This window comes from Somniosus microcephalus, chromosome 21 (genome assembly GCF_052327205.1).
Source record: "Somniosus microcephalus isolate GS21.2 chromosome 21, FLI_Smic_1.0, whole genome shotgun sequence".
Lineage (NCBI taxonomy): Eukaryota > Metazoa > Chordata > Chondrichthyes > Squaliformes > Somniosidae > Somniosus > Somniosus microcephalus.
The window spans coordinates 7503997-7523238 of NC_141007.1; the positions used below are offsets into that span (position 1 = coordinate 7503997).

Here is a 19242-nt window from a genome sequence, read left to right on the forward strand (position 1 = left end):
CCTGCCCCCATTTTTCATGCAGTATGATTTTTGCCATTCCCATTTGCAACATTTTATCTTTCCTGCCTCTTACAAAAGTACAGGATGTTCTTTCTACTCCTTCCTCCCCTCCTAAACACCACCCCCCCCCTGTCTCTGTACCTGCTTATTATCTGTTACATCTCCAGCTTTTTCCAGTTCTGATGAAGGGTCCCAGACCTGAAACGTTAACTCTGTTTCTCTCTCCACGGATGCTGCCTGGCCTGCTGAGTATTTCCAGCATTTTCTGTTGTTAATAGGATAGAACAGATGAATGCATGGCTGGAGAGATGGGGGGGAGGGAGGGCTTTAGATTCCTGAGGTATTGGGACGGTTTCTGGGGAAGGTGGGACCTGTACAAGCCGGACGGGTTACACCTCAACAGAGCCGGGACCAATATTCTCGCGGGGAGGTTTGTTAGTGCTGTTGGGGAGGGTTTAAAATAGCTTGGTGGGGGGATGGGCACCAGCATATAGGAGTAGAAAGGAGGAATAAGGTGCATGAAAGAGTGAGGAGTACTAGAGGAGAAAGTAGTACTAGAGGCGGAAGTAGTAGCATGTTAGGTAGGAGCAAACTAAGAAAGACTACGAAAAATTCAAAAATGGGTTTGGAATGTACGTAAACGCACAAAGTGTGATGAATAAGGTTGATGAGCTACAAGCACAATTAGCCGTGTGGCAATATGATGTTGTGGTAATAATGGAAACGTGGCTTAAAAACAGTGAGGACTGGGCACTTAATATTCAAGGGTACAAGGTGTTCAAAAAAGATAGGGAAGGAAAAAAGGGAGGTGGGGTGGCAGTGCTGATGAAGGAAGACATTGTAGTGTTGGAAAGGGAGGGTGTTCTTGAGGGGACAAGGATAGAATCCATTTGGTTAGAGTTGAGGAGCAAAAAGGGTTTGATCACGCTATTGGGGGTATTCTATAGGCCTCCAAATAGTGAGAGGGAGGTAGAGGAGCAAATCTGCAGGGAAATCGCAGAGATATGCAAGAGCTATAGAGTGGTGATATTGGGGGACTTTAATTACTCAAATAACGATTGGGATAATGCTGGGGTAAAGGGAAAGGAGGGGGAGGAATTTATGATATGTGTTACAGGAGAATTTCCTTGACCAATATGTTCTTGGCCCAACTAGGAAGGAGGCATTGCTGGATCTGGTGCTGGGGAATGAGGTGGGCCAGGTCGACCAAGTGTCTGTGGGAGAACACTTGGGTACGAGTGATCATCGTATCATAAGATTTAGATTAGCAATGGAGAGGAGCAAGGAACAATCTAGAGTGGAACATTTAAACTGGAATAGGGCTAACTTCAATGGGATACGAAAGGATCTAGCCAGGGTAAAATGGAACCAAAGACTGACAGGAAAAACTGTAACGGAACAATAGGTGATCTTTAAGGAGGAGATGTTCCAAGTACAGGCTAGGTACATTCCAACAAGAGGGAAGGGTAAGGGAACCAAAACAAGGGCTCCTTGGATGACGAGGGAGATAGAGAAGATAATGAAACAAAAAAAGAGGGTGTATGATGCATGTCAGGTGAATTCTTCAAGGGAGAACCAGACCAAATACAATTTGAGGAGAAGTGAAGATGAAAATAAGATTGGCAAAGAGAGAATATGAGAGTAGAATGGCGCTTAACGTAAAAGGGAACCCAAAAATCTTCTACCGGCATGTAATATCTCCAAGTTTGCAGGCGACACAAAGCTGGGTGGGCGTCTGTGCTGTGAGGAGGATGCCGAGAAACTCCAGGATGGTTTGGACAGGTTGGGTGATTGGGCAGAAGCATGGCAGATGCAATATAGCGTGGATTAATGCGAGGTTATCCACTTTGGTGTCAAAAACAGGAAGGCAGATTATTATCTGAATGGCAATAGATTGGGAGAAGGGGAAGTGCAACGAGACCTGGGTGTCCTTGTGCACCAGTCGCTGAAGGTAAGCATGCAGGTGCAGCAGGCGGTTAAGAAGGCAAATGGTATGTTGGCCTTCGTAGCGCGAGGGTTTGAGTACAGGAACAAGGATGTCTTGCTGCAGTTGTACAGGGCCTTGGTGAGACCACATCTTGAGTATTGTGTGCAGTTTTGGTCGCCTTATCTGAGGAAGGATGTTCTTGTCATGGAGGGAGTGCAGCGAAGATTCACCAGGCTGATACCTGGGATGGCAGGAATGACGTATGCGGAGAGATTGGGTTGATTGGGCTTATACTCGCTGGAGTTTAGAAGAATGAGAGGGGATCTCATTGAAACTTATAAAATTCTGACAGGACTGGACAGACTAGATGCAGGAAGGATGTTCCCGATGGCCGGGGAGTCCAGAACCAGGGGTCACAGTCTAAGGATAAGGGGTAAGCCATTTAAGACAGAAATGAGGAGGAATTTCTTCACCAGAGAGTGGTGAACCTGTGGAATTCTCTACCACAGAAGGCAGTAGAGGCCAATTCATTAAATATATTCAAGAAGGAGTTGGATATATTTCTTAAGGCTAAAGGGGTCAAGGGATATGGGGAGAAAGCAGGGACAGGGTACTGAATTTGGATGATCAGCCATGATCTCATTAAATGGCGGAGCAGACTCAAGGGGCCGAATGGCCGACTCCTGCTCCTATCTTCTATGTTTCTATGTTAAACAGTAAGAGGCAGGGTGGGGCCTATTTGTGACAAAGAAGGTGATATATGCTTCGAGGCGCAGGGCAAGGGTAGAATACTCAATGAATACTTTGTATCAGTGTTTACTAAGGAGGTGGATGCTGACAAAATATCGGTAGCAGTGGAAAAGGTAGAAGCAATGGAAGGGGTGAAAATTGATAGACAGGATGTACTAGAAAGGCTGGGTATGTTTTGAGTGGATAAGTCGCCTGGTCCAGATGGCTTGCACCCCAGGTTGCTAAGGAAATTGGGGGAGGAGATAGTGGAAGGGCTTGCCATAATTTTCCAATCTTCCCTAGATGCGGGGGAGGTGCCTGAGGATTGGAAAGTGGCAAATGTGACACCATTGTTCAAGAAAGGGTGTAAGGAGAATCCTAGTAACTACAGGCCGGTCAGTTTAACATCAGTGGTGGGTAAAGTTTCAGAAACAATAATCAAGGAAAAAATTAACGGGCACTTGGAGAGGTTTCAGCTAATTAAGGAGAGCCAACGCAGATTTGTAAAAGGCAGATCGTGTTTGACTAACCTAATGGAATTTTTTGATGAATTAACAGGGAGGATTGATGAAGGGAATGCACTGGATGTTGTCTACATGGATTTTCGGAAGGCGTTTGACAAAGTACCACATAGAAGGCTGGTTAACAAAATTGAGGCTCATGGAATAGGTGGGTCAGTGGCAGCTTGGATAAGGAATTGGCTTAAGAACAGAAAACAGCGAGTTGTGGTAAATGGCTGTTTTTCAGACTGGAGGATGGTAGACAGTGGTGTTCCCCAACGGTCAGTGTTGGGGCCACTGCTTTTTTTGATATATATAAATGACCTGGATATTGGGTTTCATAAATAGAGATATTGAGTACAAAAGTAGCAAAGTTATGCTGAATATTTATAAATCGCTGGTTAGGCCACAACTGGAGTATTGCTCATGGTCTACAGAGCAGCAGTGATAACTGCCCTGCTGTATGCCTCAGAGACATGGACCATGTACAGCAGGCACCTCAAAGCACTGGAGAGGTACCACCAACACTGCCTCCGCAAGATCCTGCAAATCCATTGGCAGGATAGGCGCACCAACGTCAGTGTTCTTGCTCTGGCCAACATCCCCAGCATCGAAGCTTTGACCACGCTCGATCAGCTCCGATGGACGGGTCACATTGTCCACATGCCCGATACGAGACTCCCAAAACAAGCGCTCTACTCGGAGCTCCGGCACGGCAAGAGAGCCCCAGGTGGGCAGAGGAAATGCTTTAAGGACACCCTCAAAGCCTCCTTGAAAAAGTGCAACATCCCCACCGACACCTGGGAATCCCTGGCCCAAGACCGTACAAAGTGGAGGAGAAGCATCCGGGAAGGCGCCAAACACCTTGAGTCTCTTCGCCGGGAGCAAGCGCAAGGAGCGCACATCAACCCAAGCACCCCACCCACCCACCCGCCCGTTCAACCACCGTCTGCCCCACCTGTGACAGAGACTGTAGGTCCCGCATTGGACTCATCAGTCACCTGAGAACTCATTTTTAGTGTGGAAGCAAATCATCCTCGGTTCCGAGGGACTGCCTAAGAAGAAGATTGCGTCCAGTTCTGGTCACCACACTTTAGGAAGGATGTGAAGGCCCTTGAGAGGGTGCAGAGGAGATTTACCAGAATGGTTCCGGGGATGGGGGATCTTACCTACAAGGACAGGTTGGAGAAGCTGGATTTGTTTTCATTAGAGCAAAGGAGGTTGAGGGGTGATTTGATAGAGGTGTACAAGATTATGACGGGTTTGGATAGGCTAGACGGGGAAAGGCTGTTCCCACTAGTTGATGGTACAAGGACTAGGGGACACAGATTTAAGGTTTTGGGCAAGACATACAGGGGGGGACGTGAGGAAAAACTTTTTTACACAGCGAGTGGTGATGACCTGGAACTCGCTGCCGACGGAAGTGGTGGAAGCGGAGACACTCAATGTTTTCAAGGGGAGACTGGATAGGCACTTGAGGGAAATAAACCTGCAGGGCTCCGGGGATAGAGCGGGGGAATGGGACTGACTGGATTGCTCTACAGAGAGCCGGCACGGACTCGATGGGCTGAATGGCCTCCTTCTGTGCCGTTATGACTCTATAGTATTATGGGTTCATGATAGTAACAAAGCTTGTGCAACATAAACAGTAAAAATGTCACCAAGGAAGAACGATGGATGATCTGATACACAGCAACATACAATCACACTGTAGAGGGAGCTTTACTCTGTATCTAATCCGTGCTGTACCTGCCCTGGGAGTGTTTGATGGGACACTGTAGAGGGAGTTTTACTCTGTATCTAATCCGTGCTGTACCTGCCCTGGGAGTGTTTGATGGGACAGTGTAGAGGGAGCTTTACTCTGTATCTAATCCGTGCTGTACCTGCCCTGGGAGTGTTTGATGGGACAGTGTAGAGGGAGCTTTACTCTGTATCTAATCCGTGCTGTACCTGCCCTGGGAGTGTTTGATGGGACAGTGTAGAGGGAGCTTTACTCTGTATCTAACCCGTGCTGTACCTGCCCTGGGAGTGTTTGATGGGACAGTGTAGAGGGAGCTTTACTCTGTATCTAACCCGTGCTGTACCTGCCCCGGGAGTGTTTGATGGGACAGTGTAGAGGGAGCTTTACTCTGTATCTAATCCGTGCTGTACCTGCCCCGGGAGTGTTTGATGGGACAGTGTAGAGGGAGCTTTACTCTGAATCTAACCCGTGCTGTACCTGCCCTGGGAGTGTTTGATGGGACAGTGTAGAGGGAGCTTTACTCTGTATCTAACCCCCTGTACCTGCTCTGGGAGTGTTTGATGGGACAGTGTAGAGGGAGCTTTACTCTGTATCTAACCCCCTGTACCTGCTCTGGAAATGTTTGATGGGACAGTGTAGAGGGAGCTTTACTCTGTATCTAACCCCCTGTACCTGCCCTGGGAGCGTTTGATGGGTCAGTGTAGAGGGAGCTTTACTCTGTATCTAACCCCCTGTACCTGCTCTGGGAATGTTTGATGGGACAGTGTAGAGGGAGCTTTACTCTGTATCTAATCCGTGCTGTACCTGCTCTGGGAGTGTTTGATGGGACAGTGTAGAGGGAACTTTACTCTGTATCTAACCCGTGCTGTACCTGCTCTGGGAGTGTCCCACCCAGTGACCGGCCGCTCCTGTCCCCCATGTTCAACTTACTCCTTCACTTGGCTGTCACGGAGCAGGGTTTCTGTCTCTCGTACCAGGCCATCCCTCATGGCATCGTGATCGACACTGGGGGAGATGTACTTGTTAAAGTTACAGTACGCACACCTCCTCTCACAGTACGGCCACTGAAAAACAAACACACATTAATCAGATTTTAAAACACTTGCTTCCACTTGGGTTTCAGCAGCCCAGGTCACCCCCTGGCAGAGGGGTGGGCACAGCTCATCCTCCCACTAGAAACATAGAAACATCGAAGATAGGAGCAGGAGTAGGCCATTCGGCCCCTCGAGCCTGCTCCGCCATTCAATGCGATCATGGCTGATCATCCAAATTCAGTACCCTGTCCCTGCCTTCTCCCCATATCCCTTGATCCCTTTAGCCTTAAGAAATATATCTAACTCCTTCTTGAATATATTTAATGAATTGGCCTCAACTACCTTCTGTGGTAGAGAATTCCACAGGTTCACCACTCTCTGGGTGAAGAAATTCCTCATCTCTGTCCTAAATGGCTTACCCCTTATCTTTAGACTGTGACCCCTGGTTCTGGACTCCCCCGCCATTACTGCCACTCTTGACTGAACCATTAAGAGGCATGTGCTCCCCGCATAGCTCAGCAGGTAAATGTAGCAACTGGTGTGGTGCTGAGTTACACAGAGGGTCCTGGGTTCAGCCAGCTGGTCACAGCTGGGATGACACTGGGAGTGCTACCTCTGACCTCAGAGCCCCTGGGTCAGGGAGCAGGGGTGGGGCGGGGTGGGGTGGGGGAAAGAGATCAGGCTGGGATCCTGCTCCTGATCATCTACTACCACCTGTTGGCAATGTGCAGGTGAGCGGGGTACAGACAGGATCAGGCTTGGCTGCGATGCCCTACTTAGTTGAATAGCACACCATCCAAATTCACACGAGAAGAGTGGATACACTTACAGCAGAGGACAAGCGAGGAGGGAGAAAAGCTGCTATTGCGCATTTTCTACCAAACCTCTTGCACTAGGTGCGAGAGGCACCTGGAAAAGTCCAGACACGTGGGAGCTGGTGACCCTCAGGTGGAAGGGCAGGAGATCAGCAATCTGTCCCCTCTGAGGGGGTTAAATGCAGGGGACAGCTGATCGACCTGGAATACAAAGGGAAGGAATTATGTTACAGTTACATGTTACAGAAGGGTAAGGCTGGGAGTTCCGGAGGAAGCGATGTTGTGACTGTCTATGGGGCAGTGGAGGGAGGGAGTGAGGATTCTCCTTTCCCTGAAGTTTCTTCTCCTCCAATAATGAGACAGAGAGAGAGACAGAGACAGAGACAGTCAGAGGGAGATGGGGACAGAGACAGTCAGAGGGAGATGGGGACAGAGACACAAAGACACAGGCCTAGATTTTCACTGTGCCGTGAGGTGGGCTTTTAGGCGTGCGGGGGGCAAAAATCCCGAATTCGGGGGTCCCGACACCATCCCGCCCAAAACCCGCCTCCACGTAAGTTTCAGAGGAGGCGGGTACCCGCCCCGCACTGGGACCCGCCGACCCAAGGCGGGAAGGGATTAGTGCCAATTAACTGCCTGTTAACAGGTAGTTAACAGGCAGTTTTTAGCCTAATCCCTGAGGGGTGTCGTGTGGGATTCCCAATGGCTCCAAACCACGCCAGGTTAGAGCAGGCGGGCCGTCGGGTTGAAGGACTTGGAGGGGTCGAGATGTTGGTGTACAGGTGAGTGATGGGTGCATGAGTGCAAAGGTTAAGTGTGTTTGGTGTGTCTAAAGTGTGTAAAGAAGTTTAAATTACCTGTACTTACCTTAACAGCCTTTCTTCCTCTAGGCGTCGGGAGTCCATCACTCAGCCGGCACTGAAAGCTGAATGGCTGCGATCTGTCAAAAGTGACAGCCTTCAGCTTTCAGTGCCGGTGAGAGTTCTAACTGAGTCTGCGTAGAAGGACTCAGGTTAGACGTCAGACTATCAGTGTTTGACAGCTTCAAACAGCGTCACCTGTTGCCGGGTGGCCCTTAATTGGCCTGCTGAGCCCGCTGGGCGGGCTCAACAAGGTCAATCAAGGGAAAATTGCGTCGATTGGCCGGACGCCGATGGAGGCGGGACTAAAACCCGAAAGTTGTAGTCCCGCCTCCTTCCCGACTGCTGAATGAAAATCCAGCCCACAGAGAGTGAGAGGGACAGACAGACAAGGAGAGAGAGAGGGAAAGTGTCAAACGGAGAGATGGGGAAAGAGGTGTCAGCTGGACCCAGTGGGTGGCACTCTCGCCTCTCAGTCAGAACGTCGTGAGTTCAAGTCCCACACCAGCAACTTGAGCGCATAATCCAGGCTGACACTGCAGAGCAGGCCCGAGGGAGTGCTGCACTGTCGGAGGTGCCGTCTTTTGAATGAGGCCCCGTCTGCCCTTTCAGGTGGACGTAAAAGAACCCATGACACTATTTCAAAGAAGACAAGGGGATGTCCTTCCCGGTACCCTGGACAATATTTATCCCTCAACCAACATCTTCACTACAACAGATTATCTGGTCATCGTCACATTGCTCTTTGTGGGATCTTGCTGTGCGCAAATTGGCTGCCGCGTTTCCTACATTACAACAGTGACTCCACTTCAAAAGTATTTCATTGGCTGTAAAGCGCTTTGGTGCGTCCTGATGTCATGAAAGGAGCTATAGAAAGGCAAGTCTTTCTTTTATAAAGGAGTTGAATAGTCCATTGCTGTTTCTGCAGCTCGCCTAGGCTCAGGGTGCACAGCCCACGAAGCAGTCACTCCCCCCGGGGTTAGTGCAGTGTAGACACGGCCCCCAGTCCCGGGGTCAGTCAGTGACCTCTCACCCCGGGGTCAGTCAGTGACCCCTCTCCCCAGGGTCAGTCAGTGACCCTCTCTCCCCGGGGTCAGTCAGTCTCTCTCTCTCTCCCCGGGGTCAGTCAGTCTCTCTCTCTCTCTCTCCCGGGGTCAGTCTCTCTCTCTCCCGGGGTCAGTCTCTCTCTCTCTCCCCGGGGTCAGTCTCTCTCTCTCTCTCTCTCTCTCCCAGGGTCAGTCTCTCTCTCTCTCTCCCCCCAGCCTCTCTCTCTCTCTCCCCCAGTCAAATTCAAATTCAAATTCAAATCGCTTTATTGGCATGATAAGGTACATCTTATGTTGCCAAAGCATCAAAATACATTTATGGTTGAACACATAAACGCAGTTCTATTCATACAGTGTATAAACAGGTATATCCCTGAGTGTATAAATATACATTCGCATTGTTTATATATACTCTTTTCTTAGTTTACTGGTTGTCCCTCTGTTCATGGCAAGCTGTAACATAGTGTGCCGCCAGTGTTACACAGCTTCTCTCCTCCCCCAGTCTCTCTCTCTCTCTCTCTCCCATCTCTCTCTCTCTCCCCCAGTCTCCCTCTCTCTCTCTCCCCCAGTCTCTCTCTCTCTCTCTCTCTCCCATCTCTCTCTCTCTCTCTCCCCCAGTCTCTCTCCCTCTCTCTCCCCCAGTCTCTCTCTCTCTCTCCCCCAGTCTCTCTCTCTCTCTCTCCCCCAGTCTCTCTCTCTCTCTCTCTCTCTCCCCGGGGTCAGAGTCTCTCTCTCTCTCCTCCCCCAGTCTCTCTCTCTCTCTCTCCCGGGGTCAGTCTCTCTGTCTCTCTCTCTCTCTCTCTCTCCCAGGGTCAGCCTCTCTCTCTCTCTCTCTCCCCGGGGTCAGTCTCTCTCTCTCTCTCTCTCTCTCTCTCTCTCCCCGGGGTCAGCCTCTCTCTCTCTCCCCAGGGTCAGTCTCTCTCTCTCTCTCCCCGGGGTCAGTCTCTCTCTCTCTTGCTCTCCCCGGGGTCAGTCTCTCTCTCTCTCTCTCCCCCAGTTTCTCTCTCTCTCCCCCCCCAGTCTCTCTCTCTCTCTCTCCCCCAGTCTCTCTCGCTCCCAGTCTCTCTCTCTCTCTCTCCCCCAGTCTCTCTCTCTCCCCGTCTCTCTCTCCCCCTAGTCTCTCTCTCTCCCCAGTCTCTCTCTCTCCCCCAGTCTCTCTCTCTCTCCCCCCAGTCTCTCTCTCTCTCTCTCTCTCTCCCCCAGTCTCTCTCTCTCTCTCTCTCTCCCCCAGTCTCTCTCTCTCCCCCAGTCTCTCTCTCTCACCCAGTCAATTTTTCAATTAAATCAAATTGCTTTATTGGCATGACAAGATACATCTTATGTTGCCAAAGCACAGAAAAAGAACATATATAATTGAACACATAAATGCAGATCTAGACATACAGTGTATAGACAAATATACCCATGTATACATAAATATACACACATATAATATATATATAATCTTTTCTTAGATTCAATGGTCACTGGTTGTCCCTCTGCTTATGGCAAGCTGTAACATAGTTTGCCGCTAATGTTACACATTTTCTCTGTTCCCCTAATAGACATGGGAGTTTTTGGTGGTCATTCAAATTTTTGAATTCAGGGCATATTTTTATGAATTTTGGGTACCCCCTTATGTCCTGATAGTTTCCACAAGTTGTGAGGAAGTGCATCTCTGTCTCCACCTCTCCCTGACTGCAGTGAGAGCACAGCCTGTCCTCTCTGGGCAGCCAGGTCTGCCTGTGTCTGCCTTTTTCGATGGCCAGGCTATGCTCACTAAGTCGGTACATTGTCAAGGTTTTTCTCAGTTTGCTATCTTTCACCATGGTCAGGTAATCAGCCATGGTGTACGGTCTGTTTAGGGCCAAGTAGCAATCGAGTTTGTTTTGGGTTTTTGTCGTTTCTGTCCAATATGTCAAATATTTTTCTTTTTGTTTAGTAATAATTGTGTTGGGTCGAATTCTCTGTGCTAGGATGTCACTGTCCTGGGGCTAATTATTATTAGTAGTGTTAGTAGTTACTTCACTGAGTCCCAGGACCAGTTGACTGAGGGGACTCTTCTCTATGATTCTCTCTTGGCATTTCAGGGCTTCGTAATTATAGCAGTGGGGGTTGCTCATTTTTAGATGTTTCCAAAATTTGATGGCTCTTTTTTGGATATTAATTAGTAATGGATATTGGCCTAATTCTACCCTGCATGCATTGTTTGTGGTTTTCCTGAGTCCAGATGATACTTTTACAGAATTCTGCATGCAGGGTCTCAATTGGATGTTTGTCCCATTTTGCAAATTCTTGTTGTGTCAGCGGACCCCACACCTCACTGCCATAAAGTGCAATTGGTTCAATTACTGATTTAAAAATTTTGAGCCAAATGCCAATTGGAATTTCTATTTGGATTGACTTTTTAATGGCATAGAAAGCCCTTCTAGCTTTCTCTTTCAGTTCATTCACACCCAAATAAAAATTTCCCGTAGAACTGATTTTTAAGCCTAAGTATGTGTAATTTGTAGTTTGTTCAATTTTTGTTGCTCCTAATGTGAAGTTTATTTTGGGTCCCTGATGTCTGGATCTTTGCTGGAACACAAGAACTTTGGTTTTTCGGGGGTTTATTGTCAGGGCCCAGGTCTGACAGAACGACTCTAGCAGATCCAGGTTCTGCTGCAGACCCTCCTCTGTTGGTGAGAGCAGAACCAGGTCATCTGCATAGAGGAGGAATTTAACCTTGGCGTCATATAGGGCAAGGCCAGGTGCTGTAGTTTGTTCAAGTAGTTTTGCCAATTCATTTATATAAATATTAAAAAGTATCGGTGAAATAGATGAGCCCTGCGCCACACCACGCCCGTGAGAAATATTTTGTTTGTTTGTCTCCAATTTTAACTGCACATTTATTGTTTGTATTCATTTATTTAATTACATCATATGTTTTTCCCCCTACACCACTTTCAATAAGTTTTAATAGACCGTCATGCCAAACAGAATCGAGAGCCTTCTGGAAATCTATAAAGCAGGCAAAAATTTTGCTTTTGTTTTGGTGAACATGTTTGTCAATTAGGGTGTATAGGGTGAAAATATGATCCAATGTTCTATAATTTGGTAAGAATCCAATTTGGCTTTTACTCATGACGTTGTGCTCCATAAGGAAGTTTATAAGTCTTTTGTTTATGATACTACAGAATACCTTCCCCAGATTACTATTCACACAGATGCCTCGGTAGTTATTTGGGTCAACTTTGTCTCCACTTTTATATATGGGCGTTATGAGTCCTTTGTTCCAGACATCAGGGAAGTAACCGACACTCAGAACCAAGTTGAAGAGTTTTAGGATAGCCAGTTTCAGTTTATCATCAGTGTGTTTAAGCATCTCGTTTAGGATGCCATCAGCACCACAGGCTTTTCTTGGTCGCAGGTCCTTGAGTTTTTCAAATAGCTCTTTTTCAGTTATTGAGGAGTCAAAAGTGTTTTGGTAATCTTTTATGGTCAGTTCGAGCTTTTCCAATTTTTTACATATTTGATCTTGTTCTGGGCTTAGTGTGTTTTTCTGGTATAATTTTTCAAAATGGTTTTCCAAAATGTCTCCATTTTGAATGGGCAATTCATCGTGTTGCTTTCTGTGTATTGTATTCCAGTTGTCCCAGAAACAATTAGAATCAATAGATTCTTCAATGGTGCTGAGTTTATTCTTAATATGCTGTTCTTTCTTGGTCTGAGTGTGTTTTTGTATTGTGTTAGTGCCTGACAATAAGCAAGGCATAATTCCTCATTTTCTGGTTGTCTGTGTTTTTGGTTTGATATTTTTCGGAGTTTTTCCCTCATGTTATGACAGTCTGAATCAAACCATTTCTCGTGGTTTTGTGTTTTGGATTTACTCTTGGAAGATTTCAAGTTCGACATTGATGCCAAATTATCAAAAATATTATTTAGGTTATTCACTGCCAGGATTACGCCTTCTTTATTGTGAGTGTATGTGTTTTCCAGAAAGGTGTCCAAGAGAGATTGAGTTGATTGACTGCTAATTGCTTTCTGGTATTTTTCAGTGCTGTTTTGGGCCCATCTGTAGGATTTTTAATGATGTACAGCGTACTGGGCTGTGTTTCTGTGTTGGTTGTTTCTGTCCTTTTAAGATACGCAGTAGTTTGGCTGTGATCTGACAGAGGTGTTAGTGGTTTGACTGTGAATGCTCTGAAAGAGGGTGGGTCCAGATCTCTCTCTCTCTCCCCCAGTCTCTCTCTCTCTCTCTCCCCCAGTCTCTCTCTCTCTCTCTCCACCAGTCTCTCTCTCTCTCTCTCTCTCAGTCTCTCTCTCTCTCTCTCTCCCCAGTCTCTCTCTCTCCCTCCCCCAGTCTCTCTCTCTCTCTCTCCCCCAGTCTCTCTCTCTCTCTCCCCCAGTCTCTCTCTCTCTCCCCCCCAGTCTCTCTCTCTCTCTCTCTCAATTCAAATTTTCAAATTCAAATTCAAATTCAAATCGCTTTATTGGCATGATGACAAGGTACATCTTATGTTGCCAAAGCATCGAAAAACATTCATGGTTGTACACAAAAATACAGATCTATCCATACAGTGTACAAACAGATATATCCCTGAGTGTATAAATATACATTCATATAATTTGTATATACTCTTTTCTTATATTTAGTGGTTGTCCCTCTGTTTATGGCAAGCTGTAATGTAGTGTGCCGCTAAGGTTACACAATTTCTCTCTTCCCCTAGTAGGTATGGGAGTTTTTGGTCGTCATTCAAATTTCTGAATTCCGGGCATATTTTTGTGAATTTTGGGTAGAAATTCTCCCTTATGCCCTGATATTTTCTACAAGCTGTGAGGAAGTGCATCTCTGTCTCCACCACTCCCTGACTGAAGTGAGAGCATATCCTGTCCTCTCTCTCCCTCAGTCTCTCTCTCTCTCCCCAGTCTCTCTCTCGCTCCCCCAGTCTCTCTCTCTCTCTGCCCCCAGTCTCTCTCTCTTTCCCCCAGTCTCTCTCTCTCTTTCCCCCAGTCTCTCTCTCTCTCTTTCCCCCAGTCTCTCTCTCTCCCTCCCCTAGTCTCTCTCTCTCTCCCTCCCCTAGTCTCTCTCTCTCTCCCCAGTCTCTCCCTCTCTCTCCCCAGTCTCCCTCTCTCTCTCTCCCGAGTCTCTCTCTCTCTCTCCCTTCCCCAGTCTCTCTCTCTCTCTCTCTCTCTCTTCCCCAGTCTCTCTCTCTCTCTCTCCCCCAGTCTCTCTCTCTCTCTCTCCCCCAGTCAATTCAATTCAAGTCAATTCAAATCGCTTTATTGGCATGACAAGGTACATCTTATGTTGCCAAAGCATCGAAAAACATTCATGGTTGAACACAAAAAATACAGATCTATCCATACAGTGTATAAACAGATATATCCCTGAGCGTATAAATATATACATTCATATAATTTGTATATACAGGTAGACTATCCTTTATCCGAACTTCCGAAAACCGAAAACCTCTAAAAACCGAAAGTTTTTTCGTTCAGCGTAAGTTGTGCGCACGACGCCGACCCCCGCCCCCGACCCCCTGCCGACCCCCCCGCCCCCGCCGATCCCCACCCCCGCCGACCCCCGCCTCCTCCCCGCCGACGCCGACCCCCGCCGACTCCCACCCCCGCCCCCCCGCCGACCCCCACCCCCGACAAATTTCCCAGTCTTATAAAATACCTTCTGAAATCCGAAATTTTCCGAAAATCGAAACACGGCTGGTCCCGAGGTTTTCGGATAAAGGATAGTCTACCTTTACTCTTTTCTTATATTTAGTGGTTGTCCCTCTGTTTATGGCAAGCTGTAACATAGCGTGCCGCTAAGGTTACACAATTTCTCTCTTCCCCTAGTAGGTATGGGAGTTTTTGGTCGTCATTCAAATTTCTGAATTCCGGGCATATTTTTGTGAATTTTGGGTAGAAATTCTCCCTTAAGCCCTGATATTTTCTACAAGCTGTGAGGAAGTGCATCTCTGTCTCCACCACTCCCTGACTGCAGTGAGAGCATATCCTGTCCTCTCTTGGTAGCCGGGTCTGTCTGTGTCTACCTTTTTCAATCGCCAGGCTATGTTCACTAAGTCTGTACATTGTCAAGGTTTTTCTCAGTTTGCTATCCTTTACCATGGTCAGGTAATCAGCCATGTTGTATTGTCTGTTTAGGGCCAAGTAGCAATTGAGTTTGTTTTGGGTTTTTGTTGTTTCTGCCCAATATGACAGATATTTTTCCTTTTGCTTAGTGACGATTGTGTTGGGTCGAATTCTTTGTGTTACGCTGTCACTGTCCTGGGGCTGGTTATTGTTAGTAGTGTTAGTAGTTACTTCACTGAGTCCCAGGACTAGTTGACTGAGGGTATTCTTCTTTATGGTCCTCTCTTGGCATTTCAGGGCTTCGTAATGATAGCAGTGGGGGTAGCTCATTTTTAGGTGTTTCCAAAATTTGGTGGCTCTTTTTTGGATAGTGATTATTAATGGATATTGGCCTAGTTCTGCCCTGCATGCATTGTTTACGGTTTTCCTTTGAGTCCAGAGGATACTTTTACAGAATTCTGCATGTAGGATCTCAATTGGGTGTTTGTCCCATTTTGCAAATTCTTGTTGTGTTAGCGGTCCCCATACCTCACTGCCATAGAGTGCAATTGGTTCAATTAATGATTTAAAAATTTTGAGCCAAATGCTAATTGGGATTTCTATTTGGATTGATTTTTTAATGGCATAGAAAGCCCTTCTAGCTTTCTCTTTCAGTTCATTCACAGCCAGATGAAAATTTCCCGTAGAGCTGATTTTTAAGCCCAAGTATGTGTAGTTAGTGGTTTGTTCAATTTTAGTTGTTCCTTGTGTGAAATTTATTCTGGGTCCCTGATGTCTGGATCTTTGCTGGAACACAAGGACTTTGGTTTTTTGGGGGTTTATTGTCAGGGCCCAGGTCTGGCAGAACGACTCCAGCAGATCCAGGTTTTGCTGTAGACCCTCCTTAGTTGGTGACAGCAGAACCAGGTCATCTGCATAGAGGAGGAATTTAACCTTGGATTCATATAGGGTGAGGCCGGGTGCTGTAGATTGTTCAAGTAGTTTTGCCAATTCATTTATGTAAATATTAAAGAGTGTCGGTGAGATGGGCGAGCCCTGCGTCAACCCCCGCCCCTGTGGGAAGTATTTTGTTTCTCTCCCCCAGTCTCTCTCTCTCTCTCTCCCCCAGTCTCTCTTTCTCTCTCCCCCAGTCTCTCTCTCTCTCTCTCTCTCTCTCTCTCCCCCCGTCTCTCTCTCTCTCTCCCCCAGTCTCTCTCTCTCTCTCCCTCCCCCAGTCTCTCTCTCTCTCCCCCAGTCTCTCTCTCAGTTTCAGTTCAGTTCAGTTCAAATGCTTTATTGGCATGAAAGTTTACAGAGAACCATATTGCCAAAGCTTACATAGCAAAAAGGTACAGTTTTCCAACTGTACTCTCTCTCTCTCTCCCCCGTCATCTCTCTCTCTCTCCCCGTCTCTCTCTCCCCCAGTGTCTGTCTCTCTCTCTCCCCCAGTCTCTCTCTCTCTCCCCCGTCTCTCTTTCTCTCTCCCCCAGTCTCTCTTTCTCTCTCCCCCAGTCTCTCTTTCTCTCTCCCCCAGTCTCTCTCTCTCTCTCTCCCCCATTCTCTCTCGCTCTCTCACCCAGTGTCTTTCTCTCTCTCCCCCCCAGTCTCTCTCTCTCTCTCCCCCCCAGTCTCTCTCTCTCCCCCCAGAGTCTCTCTCTCTCTCTCCCCCAAGTCTCTCTCTCTCGCTCCCCAGTCTCACTCTCTCTCTCCTGTCTCTCTCTCTCTCTCTCCCCGTCTCTCTCCCTCTCCCCCAGTCTCTCTCTCTCTCCCCCCAGTCTCGCTCTCTCTCCCCAGTCTCGCTCTCTCTCTCCCCAGTCTCTCTCTCTCTCTCCCCCAGTCCCTCTCTCTCTCCCCACTCTCTCTCTCTCCCCCCGTCTCTCTCTCTTTCCCCCCAGTCTCTCTCTCTCCCCCAGTCTCTCTCTCTCCCTCTCTCCCCCAGTCTCTCTCTCTCTCTCCCCCCGTCTCTCTCTCTCCCCGTCTCTCTCCCTCTCCCCCAGTCTCTCTCTCTCCCCCCAGTCTCTCTCTCTCTCCCCCCAGTCTCGCTCTCTCTCTCCCCAGTCTCTCTCTCTCTCTCCCCCAGTCCCTCTCTCTCTCCCCACTCTCTCTCTCTCCCCCTCCCCCAGTCTCTCTCTCTTTCCCCCCAGTCTCTCTCTCTCCCCCAGTCTCTCTCTCTCCCTCTCTCCCCCAGTCTCTCTCTCCCCCAGTCTCTCTCTCTCTCTCCCCCCGTCTCTCTCTCTCACCCAGTCTCTCTCTCTCTCGCTCTCTCCCCGTCTCTCTCTCTCCCCCAGTCCCTCTCTCTCTCCCCACTCTCTCTCTCTCCCCCAGTCTCTCTCTCTTTCCCCCCAGTCTCTCTCTCTCCCCCAGTCTCTCTCTCTCCCTCTCTCCCCCAGTCTCTCTCTCTCTCTCCCCCCGTCTCTCTCTCTCTCCCCCAGTCTCTCTCTCTCTCTCTCTCCTCCCCAGTCTCTCTCTCTCTCCTCCCCAGTCTCTCTCTCTCTCTCTCCCCGTCTCTCTTTCTCTCTCCCCCAGTCTCTCTCTCTCTCCCCGTCTCTCTCTCTCCCCCAGTCTCTCTCTCTCTCCCCCAGTCTCTCTCTCTCTCCCCCAGTCTCTCTCTCTCTCCCCCCCAGTCTCTCTCTCTCTCTCTCTCCCCCAGTCTCTCTCTCTCTCCCCCCAGTCTCTCTCTCTCGCTCTCCCCCCAGTCTCTCTTTCTCCCCCAGTCTCTCTCTCTCACCCAGTCTCTCTCTCTCTCGCTCTCTCCCCGTCTCTCTCTCTCCCCCAGTCCCTCTCTCTCTCCCCACTCTCTCTCTCTCCCCCAGTCTCTCTCTCTTTCCCCCCAGTCTCTCTCTCTCCCCCAGTCTCTCTCTCTCCCTCTCTCCCCCAGTCTCTCTCTCTCTCTCCCCCCGTCTCTCTCTCTCTCCCCCAGTCTCTCTCTCTCTCTCTCTCCTCCCCAGTCTCTCTCTCTCTCCTCCCCAGTCTCTCTCTCTCTCTCTCCCCGTCTCTCTTTCTCTCTCCCCCAGTCTCTCTCTCTCTCCCCGTCTCTCTCTCTCCCCCAGTCTCTCTCTCTCTCCCCCAGTCTCTCTCTCTCTCCCCCAGTCTCTCTCTCTCTCCCCCCCAGTCTCTCTCTCTCTCTCTCTCCCAGTTTCTCTCTCTCTCCCCCCAGTCTCTCTCTCTCGCTCTCCCCCCAGTCTCTCTTTCTCCCCCAGTCTCTCTCTCTCTCTCTCTCTCCCCGTCTCTCTCTCTCTCCCCCAGTCTCTCTCTCTCTCTCTCTCCCAGTCTCTCTCTCTCCCCCCAGTCTCTCTCTCTCGCTCACCCCCCAGTCTCTCTCTCCCCCTCCCCCCAGTCTCTCTCTCTCCCCCAGTCTCTCTCTCTCTCTCCCCCAGTCTCTCTCTCTCCCCCAGTCTCTCTCTCCCCCCAGTTTCTCTCTCTCTCTCCCCCCAGTCTCTCTCTCCCCCCAGTCTCTCTGAGTGTATAATTCATTCATATAATTTGTATATACTCTTTTCTTAGATTTAATGGTTGTCCCTCTGTTTGTGGCAAGCTGTAACATAGTGTGCCGCTAAGGTTACACAATTTCTCTGTTCCCCTAGTAGGTATGGGAGTTTTTGGTCGTCATTCAAATTTCAGAATTCAGGGCATATTTTTGTGAATTTTGGGTAGAAATTCTCCCTGATGCCCTGATATTTTCCACAAGCTGTGAGGAAGTGCATCTCTGTCTCCACCACTCCCTGACTGCAGTGAGAGCATATCCTGTCCTCTCTTGGCAGCCAGGTCTGTCTGTGTCTGCCTTTTTCGATGGCCAGGCTATGTTCACTAAGTCTGTACATTGTCACGGTTTTTCTCAGTTTGCTATCCTTTACCATGGTCAGGTATTCAGCCATGTTGTGTTGTCTGTTTACGGCCAAGTATCAATTGAGTTTGTTTTGGGTTTTTCTTGTTTCTGCCCAATATGACATATTTTTCCTTTTGCTTCGTGACAATTGTGTTCGGTCGAATTCTCTGTGCTACGATGTCACTGTCCTGGGGCTGGTTATTGTTAGTAGTGTTAGTAGTTACTTCACTGAGTCCCAGGACTAGTTGACTGAGGGTATTCTTCTTTATGGTCCCCTCTTGGCATTTCAGGGCTTCGTAATGATAGCAGTGGGGGTTGCTCATTTTTAGGTGTTTCCAAAATTTGGTGGCTCTTTTTTGGATAGTAATTATTAATGGATATTGGCCTAGTTCTGCCCTGCATGCATTGTTTACGGTTTTCCTTTGAGTCCGGAGGATACTTTTACAGAATTCTGCATGTAGGATCTCAATTGGGTGTTTGTCCCATTTTGCAAATTCTTGTTGTGTTAGCGGTCCCCATACCTCACTGCCATAGAGTGCAATTGGTTCAATTAATGATTTAAAAATTTTGAGCCAAATGCTAATTGGGATTTCTATTTGGATTGATTTTTTAATGGCATAGGAAGCCCTTCTAGCTTTCTCTTTCAGTTCATTCACAGCCAGATGAAAATTTCCCGTAGAGCTGATTTTTAAGCCCAAGTATGTGTAGTTAGTGGTTTGTTCAATTTTAGTTGTTCC

The 19242-nt window shown here is 48.2% G+C and overlaps 1 protein-coding gene across 1 annotated transcript in view; it reads right to left on the reverse strand.

Moving 5' to 3' along the window:
• The window catches only part of rsad1 (radical S-adenosyl methionine domain containing 1), a 75404-nt gene that overhangs the window by 29080 nt on the left and 27082 nt on the right, over window positions 1-19242 (reverse strand). Inside the window, exon 2 of the mRNA XM_085964081.1 lies at window positions 5828-5961. Coding sequence (XP_085820207.1) covers window positions 5828-5961 — 134 coding nt within the window. The remainder of the gene's footprint in view (window positions 1-5827; window positions 5962-19242) is intronic.